The sequence below is a fragment of the Zootoca vivipara genome, chromosome 8, assembly GCF_963506605.1.
Source record: "Zootoca vivipara chromosome 8, rZooViv1.1, whole genome shotgun sequence".
NCBI classification, from domain to species: domain Eukaryota; kingdom Metazoa; phylum Chordata; class Lepidosauria; order Squamata; family Lacertidae; genus Zootoca; species Zootoca vivipara.
In genome coordinates this window covers 78,387,585-78,413,334 of record NC_083283.1, presented here as the reverse complement: position 1 = coordinate 78,413,334, position 25,750 = coordinate 78,387,585, and the positions used below count along the sequence as shown (strand labels likewise).

General features: G+C 43.7%; 1 protein-coding gene across 4 annotated transcripts in view; it reads left to right on the top strand.

The window, feature by feature from the left end:
- SLC12A7 (solute carrier family 12 member 7) overlaps window positions 1-25,750 on the top strand; it is a 106,277-nt gene that overhangs the window by 54,715 nt on the left and 25,812 nt on the right. For all 4 annotated transcript variants that reach the window (XM_060278060.1, XM_060278058.1, XM_060278059.1 and 1 more), the window contains exons 6-17: window positions 575-705; window positions 1,646-1,875; window positions 3,059-3,270; window positions 10,589-10,756; window positions 15,679-15,777; window positions 16,721-16,778; window positions 17,086-17,260; window positions 17,787-17,905; window positions 19,548-19,646; window positions 20,842-20,961; window positions 22,382-22,486; window positions 23,251-23,419. In XM_060278060.1, coding sequence (XP_060134043.1) covers window positions 575-705; window positions 1,646-1,875; window positions 3,059-3,270; window positions 10,589-10,756; window positions 15,679-15,777; window positions 16,721-16,778; window positions 17,086-17,260; window positions 17,787-17,905; window positions 19,548-19,646; window positions 20,842-20,961; window positions 22,382-22,486; window positions 23,251-23,419 — 1,685 coding nt within the window. The remainder of the gene's footprint in view (window positions 1-574; window positions 706-1,645; window positions 1,876-3,058; window positions 3,271-10,588; window positions 10,757-15,678; window positions 15,778-16,720; window positions 16,779-17,085; window positions 17,261-17,786; window positions 17,906-19,547; window positions 19,647-20,841; window positions 20,962-22,381; window positions 22,487-23,250; window positions 23,420-25,750) is intronic.

Here is a 25,750-nt window from a genome sequence, read left to right as displayed (position 1 = left end):
TGCTGCTGCTGCTGCTTCCTCCTTGTAAACATAGCTTCACCTGATTCCTCAGATATTACTTCAAATCTTTTGGGTGATTTACCTAAAGAACTGCTAGTTACAGTTTCTAGTTTCTTCCCTGTGCTGATGCCTTTGGCTCCTGCTGCAGTTCCTACTTAGATCTTTGTGGCTTTATCTGTTCGACCCACAAAGACTTCTGCTGTCCAACCTTCTGTAACTCCAGCAGTACCTACTGTTCCTGTTGTGTTACCTTTGTCAAACCACTGTTCACTGCCTGATAAACATGTGAACGCATGCACATAACAGGGTGAAATCCACGTCTGCGCTCAGTGGTCTGCAAATGAGCTGTGGACCTGAACATGATGGAGGAGTCACCATCTCCTCTTCTACTACATCAGGCAGTTCTCAAAACTATATTATTGTCGAGTTGTGTTTGTTTGCCATTTGTTTGCCATTTTTGTATACTGTACAGAAATTAGTGGTTGAATAAATGAAGCAGTGTAAATATGTATTGAATATTCTTGTGGCATTAAATATTATGCTAATGTGTGTTTCACTGATGTTAATTTCACAGCTGGTGGATCATACTACATGATCTCAAGAGCATTAGGGCCGGAATTTGGTGGAGCTGTGGGAATCTGTTTTTACTTGGGCACAACTTTTGCAGGGGCTATGTATATTCTTGGCACAATTGAAATTCTACTGGTAAGTTGTCATTTAAAAAGCTGATAATGTTAATGTAGCACTAACTACACACACCCTGCTTTCAAATAAATTACGATACTGTTTTTATTAAAAACATCAGAGAGAGACTTGGAGAAATACATGAGCACAATAAATTTTATTTATGGAATAACATACTGTCTGAAATGAAGGGGCACAGACCATAATATTGTATTTTTATTTTGTACCATACTCTGGGACCTTATGGTGAAGGGTTGATAAGAAATCAAATTAATAATAATAATAATTAAAATTGTGATGACAATATTTAATTATTAGATAAAGACATTTACTTTTTTAAAGACTTCCCCAAGTTAATTGGGCAATATATGTGCTATCTCATGTGCACACACACACACTTGTGTACCATGCATGCATTTATGAAAATTGCTGGTGGCAAGAACTACCTTAAAGAGAGCTGTTATCCTCTTCTTTTACACAGAAGAAAATCATTTTTAAAAGAATGATGCTTACTGTGATGCGTGAATAATTTAAACCAGATTTGGTGAGCTTGTGGCTCTCCAGATATTGGCCATCATCCTTGTTGGCCATGCTGGTTGGGGCTGATGGAGAATGGAGTCACGGCAACATCTGGAGGGCTACATGTTACACCTGATACATGATTTTTGCTTCAGAGATATTTTACCTATAAACACTTTTATGCAAACTTAATAAATAGATCAAATTGCACAGTTATTTTTCAGATTATATTTCAAAGTTTTATTTTCTGAAACCATGTTGAAATAAAAGAAGAATCTTAATCCACCAAATGATGAAACGGTTGTCAAGTACTAATTTCCCCCAGTTTTGTTTTAAATGCTAACTTTTTGAGGTAATAGTTCTTTGATTACTTAAGTGATATGAAAGTTAATTGTCTTGGAATTATGTGCTAAAAGCTGTCTGATATTTGTTTTCCCTACAGAAATACATTTCCCCCAATGCTGCTATTTTTGAAGGTGCTGGGGAGGAAGTCATGTTAAACAACATGAGAGTTTATGGGACATGCATCCTTGCTCTGATGGCCCTCGTTGTTTTTGTGGGAGTCAAATACGTCAATAAGCTTGCCCTCGTCTTTTTGGCTTGTGTAATTCTTTCAATTTTTGCCATTTATGCTGGGGTTATTAAAACTGCTTTTGAACCACCAAACTTTCCGTAAGTAAAGGATAATTTTTTTAGATCTGTGATTATTATTACAGCATGCTTTAAATATCTGGAATCTACTTGGTTCAGACATTGAAGCAAAAATTTGAATTCCTGAACTCAATGAGCCCCCTGAGTCATCAGAATCTTCCCAAACTCCCATGTCCTTTATTAGTGTAGCGGGGAGACATTCTAAGCCAGGCATCCCCAAACTGCGGCCCTCCAGATGTTTTGGCCTACAACTCCCATGATCCCTAGCTAAGAGGACCAGTGGTCAGCGATGATGGGAATTGTAGTCCAAAACATCTGGAGGGCCGAAGTTTGGGGATTCCTGTTCTAAGCTAAATCTGGGGAGCTTGGCAGGGACTGAGAGAAAGGAAGAGCTCAATGCTTCCATCGTGGGGACTGTTGGGGTGGTTTCCTCTCCAGTTGTCTTCTGCCAGTTGTTGAAGACTTTTTATTCCAGCAGGCCCAGCCAGCCAATCCTTTATCTGGATTGGATTATACCCAGTGCTGCACAAGCGGAGTTCTGCTCGGCACAATGGGACTACCATTTCTTGTCCTCTCCCCTGTGCCCCCACAATCTGCTCCAGAGGATCCCCCAATCCTCCAGAGCAGATTTAGTGAGTTTTTGGAGGGCTTGAAGGGATAGGAGAGGGAGAGGAAATTATTTTGTCTGCAAAGAAATTCGTTGTGTGAGTGGAACTGCTATGTTGGATACAGCCTGTTGTGTTTTATTATATGTTACTCCTTTCTCTGCTGTGTTTTTCTTGATGGTGGTGGTTTTTTGACATTGTGATTTTTAAAAACTTGTAAGCCTTCTGAGGAAATACCTCTTCTTAGAGGGGCAGGCTAAATGCTTCTGTGCAAATATACTCATGTGCACTTAAATGTAGGTTTTGTGCCCGACATCACTCACTTAACTTGCTGATTTCCATGACTTCATTAATTGTTGAACACATGTACTGATGAACAGGCAGGTACTAAAGTGGAAATGAGAACACGCACGTTTCTAAAAAGTCTTTATTTTTCATATTCTCTGCTAGGGGAAAAATACATTTTCCCCAAATGGGGCAGCATTCTTGGCTTTCTATATAACTACAGTTATCCTAGCTTGAACATACTTGTTAAATCAAATGATAAAAAATTGTTAAATCATGTGTAGCGTTTGATTGATTTTTATTTTGTGTTCTAGCATTTGCCTTCTTGGAAATCGTACATTAGTAAGAGATGGTGATATTCCTTGTGTCAAATATTATGAAGAAAACAATATGACAGTGACTACTAAGCTGTGGGAAATTTTCTGTGGTAGCCCACTGTTAAATGCTACATGTCAGGAATATTTCATTCTAAACAACCTCACAGAAATCCAGGGGATTCCAGGAGTCGCAAGCGGAGTCCTCTTTGGTGAGTTTACATCTTGTGAGGTGAAAACTGCACCTTAAACCCAGTGCTGTCAACTTTCCTTTTTTTGCGGGAAATTCCCTTATTCAGCACCCTTTCATATCCGGGAGTTGACAGCCCCATAGGATTCCTCATCTTCAAATCCGGGGGTTGACAGCTATGCTTTAACACATGTACCAGTAAGAAAGCCTTTTAACTCCTGCTCTTTTTAGCATCATTCTCTTCAGATGGTTGCGATCACCCAGTTTGCCAGGGTTGCTTGTGCATGTGCAAATGACACTTCCCATATGAACTGGTCCTTAGTTCAGTGCCGGCCCTAGACTAACTGGTATCCTTCATAGCAGACTATGAAGGACTTGCTCACAAATTTAGTGACAGCTGCATGAATGATTATAGTTAGAAAGTGGAAGGGGCAAGCAGAATATAAAATGGAAGAATGGTATAAAGAGGTGTGGGATATAGCTGTTAATGATAAATTAACATGTGCCAGTAAGGTAAGGCGGGGAATGTGCAGGAAAAATTATTTTGAGGAGATATGGAAGGTTTTTGTAGAATTTGTACTGTTGAAACGGAAGGAGGTCAAACCATTGCAAAGAGGTGTTGAAATTTTGGGAGGTTGGATGGTTACAATGGAATGGTCTCAGTGGTGGGGTGCACATTTTTTATTCTTATTTACTTATGAGTATTACTTTGTCAAAATAAAAATAATTTTAAACATAGACTAACTAGGATCCTTGCAAGGAGTATGCTCAGCACCCTTTCTCCATTGCAGTCCATTTCATTACTTTTATGCAGATTTGTCAGTATGATTTATTTGTGCCACGTAATATGCACTTTCTCCTGAAAATGAAAAGAAAAAAGAACACAAATTATCGGCCATACAGATCAGCGTTGCCAGTTTTACAAGTGAAAATGAACTACATTCTGCAACTGCTGAGAAGATAACCCATGCTGATAAAACAACCCCTGTGTTGCAAATTAAAGTCAAAATGCTGAGAAAAGGAGGCAACACGTCGACCAGTTCTTGGGCAAAAAGTAACTGTTTTAATCTGTAGTTAACCATAAATCAGACAGTGATCCAGGGGAATCATCTGTTTCGGTTAATGCTTCTTCAGTTTTATAACTAGTACTTGCATGTACTCTGTGGAACAGGGGTCATACTCATACGTAACTGTGAGGGACAAGGGATATCGCGAAGTCCCTCCCCTCCTGAGTTCAAGCCCGTCCCCGAGCAAAGGGGAAAGCAGGGAGAGCTCCGATTCCAGTGGGGAAGCAGGAAGTCGTGTCCGAGGCTCAGGCAAGGTAAAGGAGCCAGGGTCCCAGGTGGGACAGGAAGGGGCAAGTAAGGGGGGAAGACCCATCCCCCCAACTCCAGAATTACGCAGGAAGAGGAGGGGCAAGAGGATGGGTCTGCCAAAGCTTTTGTGTTGGAGAAAGACGCGCCAAAAGCCATTAGGAGGTTCTGAAACCGACTGACAACATCGCTCCGTGTAAATAGCAATGACTTGAGCACTGTAAATACGCAGCACTAATAAAAGAATAAAATGCAGAGCTGCGTAGCGTCGTTACTCTGAAGTAGTCCACTCCGGCCACTGTGACAGCAACCTCCTAATCATTTTTGGGCTACTTTGGAGTTGCCGGGATGAGCGTGTCCGAGGCGGAGAAGTGGCGGCAGATCGCTGAGCAAGCCCAGCTAGAACTGCAACAGCTGTCGCTGCAGGCGCAGGGAGAATTGAAGGCAGCTAAAGAGGAGACTAAGAAGGTCCAGGACGACCGGCTACAACTTGCGGAACAGGTGAGAGAGCTCCAGGAAAAAGAGCAGCATTTAAGGGCGGTGGCGGTAGACCTCCAAAACAAGCTGGATGCAGAGAAAAACAAGGCGGGAGGGGCTCCCCAAGTCCAAGTGCTGCCAGGAAGGAGGGCAGGGACCCTTGTAAGCAAGTTCAATGGAGACCCGAAGGAGTTTCAGGGCTTTGAGACTGAGATCGTGTATGCTCTTGAGCTGCACCAGAATGAGTTCCCCGATGATGAGCACAGAGTAGCGTTTATTGTGGAACATCTCACCGGAGCAGCCAGGGAGTGGCTAAGACCGTTAATCGCAACCAAGAATCCTTGCATGAAAAATGTCCAACAATTTCTAGAAGGTTTGAGGACGATGTATTCGTCCGATAGTCATTTGGACCAGACTAAGGAGGAACTGCATAATTTACGCCAAGGAAATATGACAGTTCGCGCATATTGGGCGAAATTCACCATGCTGGTGCACAGACTGGGGTGGGTTTTGGATTCGCCTCCCATGCAAGCTGCGTTTTACTTGGGTTTGAGCGAGGAGGTGAAGGATGAACTCTCGAGAGGTCCAAAGCCCAGTACTATGGATCAGCTGAGCAAAGCAGCTCTGGCGGTGGGGGTGAGGCAGGAATCCCGGTGGAACGACAAGCAAGCGACGCGCGCAAAGCGGGCTTGGTTCCCACGGTCGCAGGAGAAGCCACTCCCTCAACAACCCTTTCAAGCCACGCCTGGAGCCAGCCAGGACCAGGAGCCCATGCAGATTGATAGCGCGCGCGCGCGGGCTTTTCAAACCCCAGCGGCGCCAAGACGCAAGGAGGGAAGGGGCGGGAATTGCTTTCTCTGCAACTCACCCCAGCATCTCGTCAGGGACTGCCCACATCGCAGGGAGTGGCAAGGAAAGGCGGGAACGGTGGTACCCTCCCCCACTGACGCAGCACCACAGCAGGGAAACGGGAAAGCCTGGCTGCAGGAGACAAGGGGCAGCAGCCAGGCACGGTCAGCAGACAACAGCCCCAGCCCGCCCACCCGCACAGAGAGGTGCAGAGCCAGCCCACCCCTCCCAGAGCAGGAGTGGTTCTAGAAGTGACGCTCACGCTCCCAAATGGCTATCCCCTGACGGTCCTCGCCTTAATTGACAGTGGGGCGTCCGCCAACTTCTTCTCGAGAAGCTTTGCAGAAGAGCACCAAATCCAGCTTTTGCAGTTGGATTTTCCTCTGCACGTGGCAACCATTGACGGCAGGGAGCTGCTGGGAGGGGCCATCACACATCAAACCCCCCCCATGAGAATGACGGTGGGAAGGCACTCAGAGACACTGGCGTTCAACGTCACCACCATCTCAGACCCCCCCATCGTCTTGGGCATGAGCTGGCTGGCGCGCCACGACCCCTCCATCAGTTGGCACCAGAGGTGCATCACGTTTGGGTCAGACTTTTGTCTGGAACATTGCATGCAGCACCAACCAGGGGAGGGGCCTCCGATAGCCACGGTGGCCACCATGCATATCAAAGGGGGTGAGGCAATACCCAAGCAGTACTGGGACCTGCAGGAGGTCTTCAGCGAAGCTGAGTCCGACCACCTACCCCCGCACAGGCCTTTTGACTGCCAGATCAACCTGGTGCCAGGGGCGACGATACCCCCAGCCAAGCTGTACGCCATGTCAGACCAGGAGCTGGAGGATCTGCGCGCTTTCATCGACAAGAACCTCAAGCGGGGGTTCATCAGAGAAAGCAAGGCAGCAGGGGGCAGCCCGGTCTTCTGGGTGGACAAGAAAGACACGCAACAGCGCCGTCTTGTGGTGGACTTTAGACGGCTGAATTCGGTGACAGAGCCAGTGGCTTTCCCCATGCCCAGAGTGGATGATCTCCTGACAGCGGCACGCAGGGGCAAGATTTTCACCAAGCTGGACCTAAGGGGGGCGTACAACTTGATCAGGATCCGGGAAGGAGATGAATGGAAAACCACGATGTTCACGCCTCTGGGCTCTTTTGAATATCTGGTGATGCCCTTCGGTTTGCAAGGGGGCTCAGCATGCTTCCAGGCCTTCATGCACCACGTCCTGGGGTCCCTCCTCTTCAGGAAATGCTTGGTCTTCCTAGATGACATCCTTATCTACTCGAATGACCCAGTGCAGCATGTGAAAGATGTCAGAGAGGTGTTGCAACGCCTGAAGGAGAACCACCTGTATGTGAAGCTGGAGAAGTGCAAGTTTCACACCAAAGAGGTGGACTTCCTGGGCTACAAGCTGTCAGACAAGGGGCTGGCGATGGACAAGGACAAGGTGCAGGCCATCCTGGACTGGCACAGCCCCAGGACGCGCAAAGATGCCCAACGCCTACTAGGCTTCGCTAACTTCTACAGGAAGTTCATCAAGAACTTCTCTCGCGTTACGGCTCCCATCACGGACTGCCTGAGAGGCAAGCAGAAGTTCAAGTGGACACCAGAGGCGCAAGCAGCGTTCGAAAGCCTCAAGAGAGTGTTCGCCTCAGACCAAAACCTGTTCCATGTGGTGCAGGACGCGCCCCTACGCATTGAGACAGATGCTTCGGAAAAAGCTGTGGGCGCGATTTTGTTGCAACTGGACGCCAACAGGGAGTGGAGACCCTGTGCCTTCTTCTCCAGGAAGCTGACACAGCCTGAACGCAACTACACAGTGTTTGATAGGGAACTGCTCGCGATCTACGCTGCGTTCCAGCACTGGCGACACTTCCTGGTGGGCGCCAAGCACCCCATCCAGGTGTGCACAGACCACAAGAACCTGGAGTTCTGGAGAACTGCCAGGGTACTCAACCAGCGGCAGATACGGTGGGCAGAGTTCTTCTCGAACTTCAACTTCTCCATCCACTACATCCCGGGGGAGCAGAATGTCAGGGCGGATGCCCTCTCCCGCAAGCCAGAGTACATGGAGGAGGAGGCGCCACCAGCCCCAAGGCACATTTTCCCCCCGTCGGCATGGTCCTGCGGAGCAGCAGTGGTGAGCGAGGCAGAACTCACAGCACTGACGGCAGCGGATGAATTTGCCAACCGCATCTTCAGAGAACTGAGAGGGGGGAGGGAGCAGGCAAAAGACTTTGCAGAACGCAGAGGGCTGCTTTTCTACAAGGGTGCGCTGTACCTACCCACCACCCAGCTTCGACGTACGGTCCTCAAGCAGATGCACGACAACCCTACAGCGGGGCATTTTGGAAGGGACAAGACCACTCACCTAGTCATGAGACACTTCTGGTGGCCAGGGGTGCGGGAAGATGTTAGAGACTATGTAAGGGGCTGTACCACCTGCCAGCGGGCGAAGGTGGTCAGAGCAGCGCCACCAGGGTTGCTGGAGCCCTTAGCCACACCACACAGGCCGTGGGAAGTGGTGTCCATGGACTTCATCACAGATCTGCCTTCGTCCAGGGGTAAGACTGCAGTGTTGGTGGTGGTGGACCTCATGTCCAAAATGTGTCACTTTATACCGTGTGCCAGGGCAGTCTCGGCAGAAGAGACAGCCAAACTGTTTGTTGATCACATTTTCAGACTGCATGGATTACCTTTAAGGGTTATTTCGGATCGTGGCCGCCAATTTGTTTCCAGGTTCTGGCGGCGGCTCATGAACCTCCTGCAGGTGGAGGTCAGCTTGTCGACGGCTAGACACCCGCAGACCAACGGACAAGCGGAGAGGGTCAACGCCATTCTGCAGCAGTACCTGAGATGCTACGTCAGCCAGCGGCAAACGGACTGGGTGGATCGCTTGCCACTAGCAGAATTTGCCTACAACAATGCAGTGCACGTCTCCACAGGGGTGTCGCCTTTTAAGGCCAATTACGGGCGCGACCTCAGATCTTTCCCAGAGAGGGAGAGGGAGGAGGAGGAGGAGGAGGGCCCACAGGCTGAGGATTGGGCAGAGGAACTGGAGACGGTGCACCAGCAGCTCAGAGAACACTTGGAGAGGGCCAAGGAAGCGTACAAAAAGGGGGCAGATCGCCACAGGCGACAAGGGGAGGTCATCAGGGTGGGGGACAAGGTGTGGTTGTCCTCGGAGGGCCTTCCCACCAGAGGGAGGTGCAAAAAGCTGGCACCCAAAAGGCTGGGCCCCTTCACGGTCACGCAACAGGTAAACCCGGTGGCATACAGGCTGGCACTGCCAGAGGACATGAGGGTGCATCCAGTGTTTCATAGATCGCTGCTGTCGCCGTACAGGGAAAGCAGCAGGCTCCGAGACAGCGAACTAACCCCCGAGGGAGGGGGGGAGAGGGAAGGCAGGGAGCAACTCAATGAGGCCACGGCCATCCTGGATTCAAGGTGGGGGGTGGGGGGACTGGAGTACCTCATGGCATGGGAGGATGCTCCACCGTCCCAGAATGAATGGGTCCCAGCCACTCAGATACAGGAGGAATTCTTGGTGGAAGAATTTCACGCCCTCTTTCCCCACAGACCCAAGCCCTGGCACATGGAAAGGGAGGGGGAGGAGGAGGAGGCACGGGAGAGCAGCTCACCATGGCGCTGGGAAGCGGAGTTTGAGGAACCAGAGGATGAGGTATGGGTGTCACCGAGATCCACCCAGTCAGAGGAAGGAGCAGATTGGCAGAACGTTTTTACCCCCACCAGCTCAGACGCCACGGACTTTTTGGGATTCCCGTCCTCCCAGGCGGAAGGGGGGGGCTCGCAGGACTGGGGGGAGGTGTTCACACCAACGGGCTCGGAGAGCACCGAGTTTTTGGGCTTCCAGTCGTCACCGACACATGGGGGGGGCCTGGGGAGGGGTGAAGGAGAGCTTGGGAGGGGGGTGGATGTGAGGGACAAGGGATATCGCGAAGTCCCTCCCCTCCTGAGTTCAAGCCCGTCCCCGAGCAAAGGGGAAAGCAGGGAGAGCTCCGATTCCAGTGGGGAAGCAGGAAGTCGTGTCCGAGGCTCAGGCAAGGTAAAGGAGCCAGGGTCCCAGGTGGGACAGGAAGGGGCAAGTAAGGGGGGAAGACCCATCCCCCCAACTCCAGAATTACGCAGGAAGAGGAGGGGCAAGAGGATGGGTCTGCCAAAGCTTTTGTGTTGGAGAAAGACGCGCCAAAAGCCATTAGGAGGTTCTGAAACCGACTGACAACATCGCTCCGTGTAAATAGCAATGACTTGAGCACTGTAAATACGCAGCACTAATAAAAGAATAAAATGCAGAGCTGCGTAGCGTCGTTACTCTGAAGTAGTCCACTCCGGCCACTGTGACAGCAACCCATGACAAGTGCACTCAAAGCCCAGTGTGCCCCAGCCCTGCCTTGACTTGAAACCTAGTTCCATTTACAGTTAGCAAGTGCTTTCCTGCTGACCTCAGAAGGATGTGGAATACATTCATCACACTTTTTTTGTTACATGCCTAATAAGCGTCTTTATTCTGGGATAAGTAATATCCCAGAAACTTCAAGTGGTCAAAACAAATAAGGTTTTCTTATTGATAAGAGAACCATATTTTGAGGAAGAGTGAATAATTTGCATGAAAGCTAGTGTTCATATATGTTCAGATGCTGGCCTCTGAGTGAGTAAACTTTTGTTCTTATTCCTCACAGATAATTTGTGGAGTGTGTATGGAGACAAATTCGCATTTGTGGAGAAACAGGATCAGCCATCAGTTCCTGTTTTAGAAGAGACAGATGTGAATATTAAACACTATGTGTATTCGGATATCATGACCTATTTCACTATGCTAGTAGGAATTTATTTTCCATCTGTTACAGGTATAGTTCCCCTTTCTCTCTCTCATAACTGAAGTGATTCTCTGTGTATTGGTTAGAATTGCATATTGGGTTTAATTTGCCTAACTCAGCTCTATGTGTCCCAGTTGCACATACATGTAAAAAAAGAAGTGCATGTAAATGTTTTTTCTGCCAGCACTTATAATGAGATATTTAGTTTAGACACAGTAATATTACTAACACATGGGGTAATTAGAGAACAGTCAAGAGTTGAGAATCAAAGAATGTACTACTTCATTGCAAAATAGAAGGATTGTGGCAATGTGCAGATTATTACAGAACAAAAAATAGTGGTTAAGCAAGCAGCATTCAGATAATACTGGCAGCTTATCTGCAGATGGGTGGCAAGGGATGCTAGACAGATACTGTATGTACAGCCTTATTGGTATATGGAGAGTTAAGTGTGTGCTTTTAGCAGCAGTGAGGTTAACTAAAAAAAATGGGAAGGAGGGAACAGAGATGAAATAAGAAAGAGAAGTGCCTTGGAGTGTGAGAAAAGGAGACAGAGATTGTCTTTGGCATCAGATTGTCAGGGCTTCCTGGGGTCAGATGCTATGTGGAGCTGGAGTTAGCTGAACCTTCGGGTCCCTGGAGTTCTTAAGACATTGCATGGCTTCCTGGAATGGGACTGAGAGGGGAGGCACATAGCAATTTTTCCTTGGGGTCCCTAACTGAACCGAGCTATCCAGGTCAGAGCTTCAGTGGTATGTGTTCAGTTAAGGCCTTCAGTTCTGTTCCACTACTCGCATAATTTCCTCATTACTTAACAAAATGTATATACTGCTTGATTGGTTAAAAGAACAACAAAAACCTAAATGCTTTACAAAAATTTACTGTATATTTTGGAAAATGGCCTGTCTATTTGCCTGCCCGCCTGTTCTCTATGGGTTCAGACACCTGTCGAGTTGGTATCATTAAACTCTGCATGAGGGTTCCTGAGGTTGTGGGGGTGGTCTTCACTGACATTTGGATGCCAGGTGCCATTGTGAATTAAGATAGCGGACCAAAACATGACTTTGCCCAGTTTGGTGTGATGGGCCCAAACTGTGCTGATGTGGATGCTGCTGAAAATATCACCCAGTTTCATGTGACTTCCACTCTGACCTGGATAGCTTGGTTCAGTTAGGGACCCCAAGGAAAAATTGCTATGTGCCTCTCCTCTTAGTCCCATTCCAGGAAGCCATGCAATGTCTTAAGAGCTCCAGGGACTCTGAAGGTACTATTGCCCAATTTGGTGTGACAGATCACAACTGTGATCTTTCAAAATATTGTCACCCAACTTGGTACGAGAACTCCTGAGATGGAGGCAGCAGTCTTCATATTTGTTTTGATACTGGATGCTGTTTTGAATCAAGATGGCAAACCAGAAAGGTGACTTTGGCATGACTTTGCCCAAACTGATGTGACTGTTGCAAATGAGGTCTCCTGAGGTGGAGGAGCAGGGTTTTGCCTACGATTGGCTGCCATTGGATGCAGTGAGCTGTGTGTGCGCGTTGAAGGCAGGAAACAACAATTTAGGAAGTAGAATGTTCACCTTCTCTGCTGCAAAGCACCTCTGTATTTTTCATGGAGGCAAGAAGAGACCTTTCTTGAAAGTTGCATCTAAATTTCATAGAAAGCAGTAATTAGTCCTGCCCACCTTTTGTCTGTCTGCTGCTCACCATCTGGAATTGATGGGGCATTCCACAGATGTCCACAGGACCTTAAAGGGTATGGAGCCGGTGCTTTAGATTAATGGGCATTCTTTTGTCTCCTTTCATCCTTCTTGCTTAGGTAAGAAAGTAACTACTGGTAATTGCACATCATCTAGATGGATAGGGCTTGTATCTCTCCAGCCAATGAATCTCAGAAACTTCTTCCACTGCCTTTTCTGTCAGTGCAGAGCAGCTGCTAAACTCATTCAGTAGACATTACAAGACAAGCAGCTGAAGCACCTTTTGGTCAGAAGGTCCTGCAGCAGGTCCTTTGCCAATAATTTGGTTGCTACCAATTTCCCACCCTATATCTGGAGCATTTAGTATGTCCTGGATTGTTGAGCTTCACTAGCAGCAGAGAAAGAACCATTGGGCTCATATCTGATGGGTATTTATTATTAATAGTTTCCTGGCTTTAGATAATTCTAAAGTACTATTTTTTCCTAGTTATTTTTTTAAAGGAAGTGGGTTTCCTACATTTTAGGCGACTGTTAGAGCTTAGTGAGGACACAACTGCATGCTGGGAACATTCTACTTCCCTAAATTGTTATTTCCTGCCTTCATCACAAGGTGGTACTGCAATCTCAGATTGAAGAACTTCTATCAGCATCAAGAACTACCTTTCAGGTAGGAACCAATGGTTCCTTTTCACTCATCTATTGTTGAGACACCAGTCCAGGGCCCACACAATATCCCGTGATTCAGATGCCATGGAGAAATACCACACCTGGTCCCAAACCACCTAATGAGTGCTCTCAGAGTCTTCATGTAGATATTAAGTAGTATTACAGAAAGAATTGTTTCTTGCAGCACCTGACAGCACAACCCCCAGGGGGCTGAAGGGCACTCTCCCAATCCTGTTCTCTGGACTTAGTCCTGGAGGTAGGACTGGAACCACTGTAACACAGTGCCTTGAGTTCAGATACCAGAATTGAGATGTGTAATTCAGAGTGAAGCATTTAATTTAGTAAGAACAAAGAAATAAGAATTTGTGTGTGTGTAAAAATCTGAGTATATTCAGCATTTAGGGTTTTTTTGGCGTGAGAGAAGTATTTTTGGGTACGCGATATGAATAAGTCCTGCAGATGAGCCAGAGCATATTATTTTAGTATGACTGCCAAAACAGGGAATGAACTGGAATTTTGTTGGCATCTCTTTTCATGTCTATAAAAATAAGGGCTTTGTCTTGCTTTGTGTTGCTTTGATTCCTGCAAGAAATGGAAGAAGCTGTCCGAACTTGTTCTCTCATGTAATGAATACTATTGGGACATAATACATTTTCTAAGGTCATCCATGTCCTGATATTAGCTAATTGGCTGAAAAGTATTGCTGGAACTCATCCATAGAAGTCTCTTGTACAGCACAAGCTGAACTTTTGTACTGACATCTTCGCTCCTTCCTTTATGGTCATAACACTTTTCGAGGTAGACTTTGGTTTGAACCTTTTGGTTTATATGTCTTTTCTTCAGGAGTGAAGCTTGCTTGTAAAATAGTGAAGAAACATTTGTTTTGGCAAGCCTTTAGGGTTGCTTGTTAGCCTTGCCAGAACAGATTGCAGACTTGTTTGTTACAGTATAGTTTTGCCTCATAAAATGATTAAAATGTATTCTTCTCTCAGTTCAGATTCCAACAGGTAGCCTGGGCTGTATAATGTATCAAACAAGGTCGTTATTATGTTCCTAAGTCTGTGTCCACAAAAGAGACATTGACTACAGCTAATTATAGCTTCTGTACTTGAGTATCACCAAATATTGTTCTCAAAACATAGTTCTTTTATTCTAAATTTATATCTGCACTAAAATATATTTTCTGCTTCTGCCAGTACTTTTCTGCTGCTTGTTTTGCATTTATTATTTATTATTACACTTTATTATTGGAAAACCACAATACATAAAAAACATTTTTATTTAAAAATGAATTTATAAAAATACAACATTTGCAGCATTAGTAAACTACCGGTAATCATCAACTAATTATATTTTTTTTAAATAATAATTTTATTAATATTATATTTATACACTTTGTAGCCAAGACCAGATATCAATAAAGAAAACAGGTAGTGAGGGAAAGAAAAAATATGAAGAAAATAAAAATGACATATAAAGGAGAATTATCTATCTTTTTCTTCAGTAGTCCTTGGCTTTTCCAGCCTTTACCCAATAGTCCAAAAGCCTTTGGAACCTTTCTAGGGTCAGCAAAATTTGAAAGGCACAGTATTTCTCCTAGTACATAGCCTGAAATAATTTTCTAAACAGAGAAGACCCTTTTCTGTCTAGCAGCCTCATAGATTAGGCATGGGAGCCTTTGACTCACTGCAAGATGTGGCCAAGAACAAACTTTGACTACAGCTCTTGCTTAAAGAGGAGAGAGCTTAACCACAACCCCGGGTTTGAACGGCACACTAACTTGGGCTTAGCTGTGCACTGCACTGAGCTAATAGGGTTGGGAAGGAGCAAAGCAGTTATGAGCTTCTCCCCAGAATGTTCATGCTAAGGCATGGTTTTGTTTAGCATTGTATGTGACTATGACCAATGTATTGACATTGACCTGGTTCTCACATCATTGTAAGTCAGAGTATGGCTTGCCATGACTACACTGACTCCCAGTGGGGAGGCTGCATCTGCTTTGTTTCTCCCTAGAGTCTTTAGGTCAGCACGGGGCAGCAGCTTAGCATGTTGTCCGAAGCTGAGACCGTAGTTAAGCTCTCCTATGTAATCATGAGCTATAGGCAAGGTGTGTCTTGTGGTTTTGGTTAAGGAGGACACCTTGACCACAATCCCAGGTTCAGGCAATGTGATAACCAGTCCCTTAGCTTAGCTGCTTCTCTAAAAAGCCCAGGGAGAGGCAAAGCAGCCTTTTGCATATTTGTGCTAAGTTTTGGTTTAATGTGATGTGCAAATGCAGCCACTGTGGCTGTTTGTAGAGCTGACAGTTGGAAAGGACTTTTGGAACATTTGACTCTTGAAGGATCATTATATGCAGACCTTCTTAATAGTCTCCACCAAGTCTTGATGCTGTTATTCCATTCCCTTCTCCCTTTCCAGCTCTCTACTAAAGGTGTGATGGCCCAGATATAGTCCTTTGCTTGTTCTGGTAGTAGCATGTTATGGTTGTTGCTTTAATGACAGGTTGCATCTATCAACTTAATATAACTGGAATAATCAGAAGCTAGATGACATCCCATTTTTTCTATTTCTGTATGTATTTTAGGCATTATGGCAGGTTCAAACAGGTCAGGAGATCTTCGGGATGCTCAAAAAGCTATTCCAACTGGAACAATTCTGGCCATTTTAACAACATCATTTATCTGTATCCTTTTAATGCAATTTGCAGGTGTCTAGATTTCATATTCTTGGTTTGTTTAATTAGGTTTTTGTTTTGAGAATGCACAGGTGACTGACATATGATAGTAAAATGTGGTCATGAGGGAATCCTAAATATTTTATTTTCTATATGAGTAACGTTGTTGGGATTTGATGAATCTTTAAGCAGAAAGCACAAGCCACTTCTCCAGGAATAGTACATCTCATCTTAGTTTATTTGGAAGCTACACCTCATTGTGACTGATTGATAAAACCAATAGGATTTGCATCATTAATATTGGTAGATAGATAAGAGCTTTATGCTGTTATAGATGGAAACATGTGAAACATTATACAGTCATACCTCGGTTTGCAACCGCCTCCGTTTGCAACCACTTTGGTTTCCGCCCACCGCAGACCCGGAAGTGTTTACATCCGGGTTCCGCGGTGCTCGGATGCACAGAAGCGATCTGTGCAGAAGCACTCTATTGGTGCTTTGCGCCCGCGCTGAAGCGTGCATCGGGGAGTGACCGATTCGGGGAGCGACCAGCTCTCTGGAACAGATTGCGGTTGCAACCCGAGGTATGACTGTAGTATTGTTTGTTTTATAACATTAAATTTAACCAGAGATATATGAAAATAATAAGTAGCTGTAATGGAGCAAATAATAAAGCAAAAACGTGAATTTTTGGAGGGAATATCTCCTTTTTCTATTCTGATTTTTTTTCATTTTAGGTATAGAAACAGAATATGGTACAGTCAAAGTTTAAATACTCTGCCAAATTCAATGTGGAGGTTAAAATCTTTCCCAATGAAATCAGTGCTTAGCTTTCTTTGGGATGTGCTGTAATGTGTGCTCTTCTTCTCATGCTTCCCAGGTGTTCTTGTGGACCTCCTGTCCACACACCCCTTTCCAATTTATGTTCCTTTTCCTTGAGTCTTAATTGCAGATTTGTCCTGCATCGTACTTTTTGGAGCCTGTATAGAAGGAGTCGTCTTGAGAGACAAGTACGTAACAGTGGGGTTTTTTGCATGCTACATAATTTCAAAGGCTTCCTGTCCATATCAGTTTTAAGTGGATGAAAATGTAAGATTGGGAAGTGTATATTGCAGAAGCTGGTACAGGTAATTCAAGATAATCTGAAAAGGATATCTGTTGCCTGCTTTAAGTTGCACTTTTATTCATCCTGCATGCGTGTCCATGTTGCCAATGCATGTCTTTCTAGAAATAACATAGCCCTAAATCTTTTTGGGGGGGGGGGGAGAGAAGCACTTTCTTCCTTGTTTAATGTTGCATATGATCTTTCTCCGCCAGATTTGGACAAGCAGTTAATGGAAACCTGGTGATTGGTACATTGGCATGGCCCTCTCCATGGGTCATTGTGATTGGCTCATTCTTTTCCACATGTGGTGCTGGTCTCCAGAGCCTCACTGGTGCTCCCCGGCTGCTACAGGCAATTGCAAGAGATGGCATAGTACCATTTCTTCATGTGAGTTTTTGCCTTCAAAATTTTCAGTGCTTTTACAATTTTGATTTTTTTAAAAAACCCAAATCTGTTGGGTAGCCCAATCCCAGCCTTTCACTGTAGCTGTAGTGATCACTTCCCTTGCTGTTGTGATAAGTGGGATTTGATGTAATATTTCTAAGATGTGCCATGCCCACAGCTGTGGTTTGTTAAGTGTGCTGTGAATTGTAGCTGTGTGAGGGGTAAACTACAGTTCCTATAATTTTTTGGTGTATGGTGCAGAGGTGACTATGGTCTGCTAGTATATGCAACTGAGGGGAAAACAGTAAGCTCCACTTGATTTATGCTTCTTGAGGTTTGTGTGTAACAAATAATAGTTTGACTCTTTACATGGGGCCCTGTAATATTCATTTACATTAAGTTCATGCAATGCATTTTTGAAACTTATGTGTTTCAGATAGATTAAAGCATTAATCCTTTCTGTATTTCTCTCTCTCTTTCTCTTTCTCTCTCTCTCTCTCTCTCTCTCTCTCTCTCTCTCTCTTTAAAGGTGTTTGGTCATGGAAAAGCAAATGGAGAACCAACATGGGCTTTGCTTCTCACTGCGTTGATTTGTGAAATAGGCATTCTCATAGCTTCCCTGGACAGTGTAGCTCCAATCCTTTCCATGTAAGCATGTGATAGGTTTTACCTATATTTTTGTAATTTTATTTTGAAATAATAAGTAGTAATAATAATAATATTACAGTTACTGTTTAATTTGTGATAGTTACACGAATTTTGATGCAGAGCGTTTGAGTGACTTGTAAGAGACTTGTGAGGTAGACTGGGTAGTCAGGAAAGAGAGGATGCAATCTTATAGTTACAAGAGTACGAGGGCACTATAGGGGTGAAGTGAGAACAAAGGGACGTAGATGGGGAAAAGAACTGGTAAGTAGGTGCAACAGTGAAGGCAGTTAGAAGTTAATAGAAGTTAACATAGTATGCAACCATTCGGAAAAGTAATTTGAAAAGATCAAGGGAATTAAAGATTATAAGTTAACGGAAAAAGTTTCGATAAAAAGCCAAGTAGAAGAATTTTGCAACGGGCAGTGGGAGAGGAATGAGAAAGTGAAGAAAGTTGTAGCTGCATCAAAAGAGAGAAATGGGAAGCCTCTGCAGCCGGCATGGAAACATAGACGACTAGCCTTTTAGCAGGAAAGTAATAATAAAAAAGCCTTTCATCAAGCAGAGGAAAGACCTTTTCTTCTTCCATGGTTAGCAGATAAGGTTGGGTGGCAAAGCAGCAGGGGAAGGGAGCTTTATCACTTCTCTTCATGAAATTCCATCAATTCATTGTTGGCAAATGACTTGCTAAATACTAGGGTGGAGTAAGTGATATTTCATGTTAGGTTGCATGGCACAGTGAGGCCATTTTTATTAGTATCCTGATGACAAGTGTAATGGGCTATTCTTCCCTGACCAAAGTGTATTGTATTACTACTGTATAGGACACATGCAGGCAACCCTTGTAGCATCTGTAGGCTCCCTGCTGCCCAGTGAATGTTGGAAAGCCCTTTTGCAAACAGCAATGTACTGTGCTTTGAAGTCCTTGCCCACCTGTCAAATTTACCCCTCCAAGAATGGAGAGATGAGACTCTGGCCTATAAGCAAAAAACGAGAGAGAAATTCCTATCCTTGCCATATATAATTGTGTGTGTGTGTGTGTGTGTGTGAGAGAGAGAGAGAGAGAGAGAGAGAGAGAGAGAGAGAGAGAGAGAGAGAATGATGATGGATGGATGGATGGATGGATGGATGGGAAGGAAAGAAGAGGAGAGAGAGAGAGAGAGAGAGAGAGAGAGAGAGAGAGAGAGAGAGAGAGAGAGAGAGAGAAAGAAAGAAAGAGAGGTTATCTGTCCACTTTTGCCTGCCCACTGCTATATCTGGCCTCCAACCACTTCCCAAAAGCAATGCCCCTGACCCAGAAAAGCTTGCCCATCCCTGGTCCAAGATGTAGATGGAATTTGTTGTAGGACTACAACTTCCTTCACCCCTCCAAGCCCAATTGTTGTGGTACGTTTTGGACAACCCTGCACTTTTGAAATAATGCAGCACAGGCAGATATGTGGGTCATCTGCCTCAGTCCTTGATTACAGGCTATGAGGCTAGCCCGTTGTATCCTTAGGAGAACTGAACTTTATCACTTTGCCTGTGTCACTTTTCTCCCTCCTTTTCCTTTAACCTAACTATCTCTATTCTAACTATCTCTGTCCCCAAGATTAAAGTGGGTGGTGATACTCATGTCAATTGTAAATATATTTTTCTTTTGTAGGTTTTTCCTTATGTGCTATCTGTTTGTGAACTTGGCATGTGCAGTTCAAACTCTGCTCCGTACACCAAATTGGAGACCTCGTTTCAAGTATTATCACTGGTACAGCATGTTCTTTACAAATTTATTTTTTGAAGGAGAAAAACAAGCATTTGTTTTTAGTGCTATGGTCTCTTTAGATTTAGTAGACATTGTATTGGGTGTGTGTATGTGTATGCATGCATGAAAGAAAGAAAGAAAGAAAGAGAAAGAAAGAAAGCTGTAAGAGAACACAAAATTCCTATAAGAAACAATGGAAAGAAAAATGGATTTCTGTGTTGGTTATTCAGTTGTTTCCTATTAGTCTATAGAAGAACAGGAGGGTAGATAAATGCAAACAAGAACACAAAGATAGCTGCAATTAAACAGAGTATAGGCATGAGTAATACATTTCATGGGACAAATTAGAATGTAAAGAAAATTAGAAAAGGTTTCCCCCACACATTTTGCCAGTTATTCATGTTCAGAGCAAAGCAAATGAGAAACTGGATTTATTTATTGAGCTCTTGTCATAGCATAATTGTCATATTTTTAATGCCATTTTCTCTTACAAGAAGAGCCCCATGCCATAGCACAGGATATCCAAATGGGATTCAGGGTTGAGCAGCTCAGCCTCTCATCCCATTGAGGCCCCCGCCCCAGGCCATGTGCCCTCCAGAGACCCTCCTCCTCCTCTGGAGGTGCCTGAAGGTTCCGCTGGGGGGGAGGAAAAGGGGCACAGACAGGCGGTGAAGGTTTTTGCTCACCCACTGCTTCCCCTTCTTGGTTTGCATGCCCCAGGGCAGCCCCGTGGCTGTTCTTGACATTTGCTGTGAGTCAGCCAAGCCCAGGGAGCCTAGGAGCTCATGGCTGAGATGGCGAGGTAGGAGGGGACCAAGGACAGTGGCAGCTGGAGAAGGAAAGGAAGGGGCCTGAGGCCTAACGGAGCCTCAGAAGTTACAACACAACAATTATCCAAGGAATTTTTGGAGTGGAAAAATCGGGTGTGACTATTATGCGGTGGCTACAATTATGTAGTAAAATTATGGCATTGTTAAAACACTAGTGGGTTGTATTGTTCTTTTCATAATTCATTTAGTACAGGGAGATTGGGGCAGAAAAATGGGGAAAACAGGAATATGCCACTCACCTGGCTGTTTCTCTTTCTTCTTCCCCCCAATCTGGGGTGACTCATATATTTGTGTGTGTATTTGTGTATATATAGATACCTACTTGTACAGCATGAATGTTAACAATTTGTGTTATGTGTTTCGTTTAGGACTCTCTCATTCTTGGGGATGAGTTTGTGTCTTGCCTTGATGTTCATTTGCTCTTGGTACTATGCTTTGGTAGCCATGCTAATAGCAGGATGTATTTACAAATACATAGAATACAGAGGGTAAGAATACACATTTATCTGATCTTCAATGTAGTTGCTCAAACAATAAATTAAAAAGGGACATTCTTCCTGCACTTCCTTGCATATCTGTATAACGTCTATTCAATTTCACCCAGAAAAATGAATACCTCTCCCATCAACATCTATAGGAAAACTGTGTGTTTTCCATATCTTGTTGGGGGTTTTCTGGGCTAGAAATGTGGAGTTTTAATTAAAGATATTGTTTACATGAATCAGTGGTGTTTAGATTTATTGTGTACATTTCAGAGTCCTGTGATTTTACAGTAAGGAGAATAGAGAGACAGCAAATGTAGTTACATGGCCCAGCTACTGAACATTGTATAAATATAAATAAATATATCCTTAGGTTCACTAGCCCTAACCCCATCCCATGGACTCGTATTTTAAAAATATATGAATTATGTATAGGAGGGCTCATGCTGGCATGGCACGTGGCCCACCTAGGGAATTATTTCACAAACTGGGCACCAGTGGAAAAAGGAACCAGTTAATATGAATATGCAGAGGTGCTAACTCTAGAAACAGTTATTCGAGTCAGATCAAATTGGGATGATTCAGGATGCAATACATCAATAATGTGTCCTGTTCAAGCTTTTTGAAATGAACATGATGCTTTGTGCCTGTGCAACTCCCCACTGGTTTCAGTGAGGCCTGAAAGTTCCTGGCAGATTATGTCATGTAAGTCTTTGTCACTTGTATCTGGAAGCCCAGTTCATCCATTCCAGTTGCTTCATAATCTACTAAAGACTAAAACATAGGCCAGGACTTATCGAGAGGATATAAATTGGCTGCAAAGTAATAGAAAATTCATTTTTCTCATTTATCACTTTCATCCAATATAATCTAAGGTAATTCCAAACCCACCAAAATAAAATAAATTTCCAGTGTTTTGTAAAAGTTCTCTTACTTATATGTTTCCATTTAAAGGAATTCACCTTTACTGTGTTTCAAACACTTCCACATGAAAGCAGTGATTTAAATATATTATTTCATGGATTTACAGTTGGGGAGAATAATTGTTTAAAATAAACAGTACAGTCGTACCTCGGGTTACAAACACCTCGGGTTATGAACACCTCGGGTTACAAACTGCGCAAACCCGGAAGTATATTCGCCGTGCGCGTGTGCGCAGAAGCAGCGAGCGCACTTTGCGCATGCGCAAAAATAGCAAAAATAGCGCTTTGCGCATGCGCAAAATGGTGGTTCGGGACTTTTTTGGGTTACGAACTTTTCGGGTTACGAACTGCGACCCGGAACGGATCGTGTTCGTAACCCGAGGTATTACTGTAATGGCAAAGTTGTGTCAGTTTTTGTGCATTGTCTTATGTTTAGCAAAGCAATAGAGGTATTATCATAAACATACAATTTTTTGACTCTCCTTTTTATTTCTTCTTTTAAGAGCTGAAAAAGAGTGGGGAGACGGAATCCGGGGTTTGTCCTTGAATGCTGCTCGCTATGCTTTGCTTCGGGTTGAACAGGGTCCTCCTCATACTAAAAACTGGAGGTAAAATTAAATGCACTATATTTAATAAATCCAGATCCATTAAAGTTGCAGTCCTATTCCTAATAATTGGAAGTAAGCTCCATTAAACTCAGTTTTTAAACTTGCTTCTAAACCAGGCATGTCCAAAGTGTGTTTTGGGAGCCTAATCTGGCCCACTGGACCCGTGGCAGTATATGTCCTGGGGTAAAACCCTAAAAAAAAAACTCAGCAACTTCAATCCTAAAAAAAAAAAAGCCTCAACAACTTTGGGGTAAAATTGTAAAAAAAAAACTCAACGACTTTGGTCGGCCCTCACGCATGTTCACTTGAAAAAAGTTTGGGCACCCCTGTTCTAAGCAGACATGAGCTAAATCTGATCCTGGTGTCCCTAGTTGTTGAGATTAAAACTTGCTGCTGTGTAAATAGTCCCATCCTGTATTCTTGGGCCCTCAAGAGCAGGGGTAGACTTCCATTTATTGTTGGACTCGCAATTACCAATCAGCCTCAGTCAGCATCGCCATTGGCCCAGTCAGCTGCAGTCAATCAATATTTGGTTATCTCTGTAGTAGAGTGTGATGGAATGTCAGGAACTGGTTTTCTCCTCTCTCTCTCTCTCTCTCTCTCTCTCTCTCTCTCTCTCTCTCTCTCTCACACACACACACACACACACACACACACACACACACTGTTGTCATAATCCTGCATTATATATTTCACTATCAGCTACTTTACTTACTTACTTACTTACTTACTTACTTACTTACTTACTTACTGTACTACTTCAGGCCACAAGTCTTGGTTCTGCTGAACTTGGATTCAGAGCAGATGGTAAAACACCCACGGCTGCTTTCCTTTACCGCTCAATTGAAAGCTGGGAAGGGACTGACCATTGTAGGATCTGTCCTTCCAGGAATATACTTGGATAAATTCACAGAAGCTCAAAGGGCTGAGGAGGTATGTATTAAAAACACAGCCGCAGTAATAAAATTTGCAAATATGAATAGCTTGGGTTTAATTGTTTTAGAAAGCACTGGTTTTTCTGCTATAATATATTCTGTAATTTTGACTATATTTAAGCATGTTGGAAAGGGTAGTCAAAATATTTTGGATCTTTAGGTGCACTTAAATGGTGACAGATTTATACATTTGTTGGATCTAATTACTACAATTGTGATTATTAATTATCATATTATGTTATTGGTTTAGTGATACAAATCTAGAAAATGCTGCAGAGAAAATGATTTAACTTTTTTAAAAAAACCATGGGCTAGAGATTGAAGCTAGTTAATTAATACAGACTAAGGTGCAATACTCAGTCAGGGATAGTGCTGAAAAATGAATGGAGCAGAGTAGGAGGGAGGAAAAACATGTGGACTCAAACTATTAACCAAAGCCAAGGGATTATAAAATGTTCTGGCCTCGGCATCCATAGTAATTAATGATGTATCAAAAGGATTTTTACAAGGATGATATCAGTAACAACCTGATATTTACTATAGATTGGAATTGTATTCTCTATGATTTATATAAATATTTGTATATAATGTTCATGCAAGGCCATGACCTTACATTGGTTGGCATGCCGTGTGAGAGAATCATGTAAATGCCGCTTATTATAACTGATTTTTTTTTTTTGAGGGGGAGACAGGGTAGTAAAAAAATATATAACACCCTCATATCAGCAGCACTGGTCTTCTGTTTCCTTTGGTGAATATGAAAAGACTTACAGAGTTGGAGAAACACAGTACAGTTAACCTGGACTAGTGTTGGATAAACAAGAGCCCCACATTACTGAGGTCATCAACGCCTTGCTATTTGGAAAGGTGGGATTGCAGTCAGATTTGAGGTCAGGGTTCCATCAAATAAATTCGTTGAGATAGATAGCTACAAAATATAGTCTCAAAGTGTCAGAAATCCTGCAGATTTGAGCTGTAAAATTAACAGAATAATAAGAAAAGCAATTAATGAAGTTAAAGCTTTGTAATGAGCTTTACACTTCATTTTATGAAGACTCTAGGAATTGGGTAATTAGTACATGGCTTGGCAGTCCTAATTCTTTCTTCATTAGTTTCATTTTTTTGAAATGTTAAGTCCTTCCAAAAAGTAAGCTTGGCTCTAAAAAGCTCACATAGAGATCTTCAGCCTGAACTAAGATTATCTTTGGAAGAGCTATACACTAATGGAGTATCTAATGTTAACACAAGCATTGAGTAGCCAGACCTTTGTATTGCTGTCAGTTCCATCTATTTTTTAATAGAATATTTGAGGGTAAATCTAAGACAGACTTTCTTTAATAAGCAAAAGAGAAAATTAGGGAAGAGCCTGTTTGCTCTGCCAAATGTACTGTTCTGCTGCCTTCTGGTTTAACTTGGAGAAATTCTAAAATTAATATTAGAATTGGTAACATTGCCTTTTGGTACCATTTATAGGTTTTTTTTCCTTGGTTTTTTGCAGGTTACCAATATGCACTGGCATATATGTGCATTGATTAAACGGTAGCATAAAAATGAATCTTGATGCAATTGTGTCGTGATCCTTTTTTACATGGCAGTTTCAGTCTATAACCTTGTACTGGCGCACACCAGTAAGCCTGCAAGAAAAAGAAGATGTAAACTGAGAACTTAAGCAAACTGTGTATGCTCTGTAGTCTGTACAATGCTGGGGGTGGGGGGAGATTGCAACATTTGTGCCACCCCACCAGCAAAATCAGTAGTTCCATTAATTCTCCCCACCTGCATGAGGAATTCCAGCCCACAGAGGGATTTTGAGAAGGAAACATCCTTACAACAGGAACTTTGAGCACATTTTGTCTTTCTCTGGAGCTCTGATTCCTTCCCACAATTCCTTGGGTTAGGATAGGGATGTAGGGCTCAGGGAAGACATTTGCTTATTAATTAGTATCTTTAAGAGCAGATGCTGTCTAAACATCAGGGTTCAAGCCTGATACCCTGGGCTGGCTGGAACGGACAACAGAATCTAGGCACCAGTTGTCAGTCAAACAGGATGCTTTTATTAAAAGCATTGTAAATACATTGTGTCCCTGCCCCCAAATTCCCTCATGGTGTGGTGACACACACCAAGTATTTCAAACAGCAGTATTTATACACTTTTCAAGCAAAGAGGAAGCAAATGGGTAGTTATGTCCCTATATGGCAATACTTCCTTCTACTAGCTTCCACTGGTTTAATCACGAGGCCTAACAACTTTCTTATCTTTCCGTCCCTCCTTATTCCTCAACAGTTTACAGCATAAGCTCCTGCTTATGTGTTGTTACGTCACTCTCTT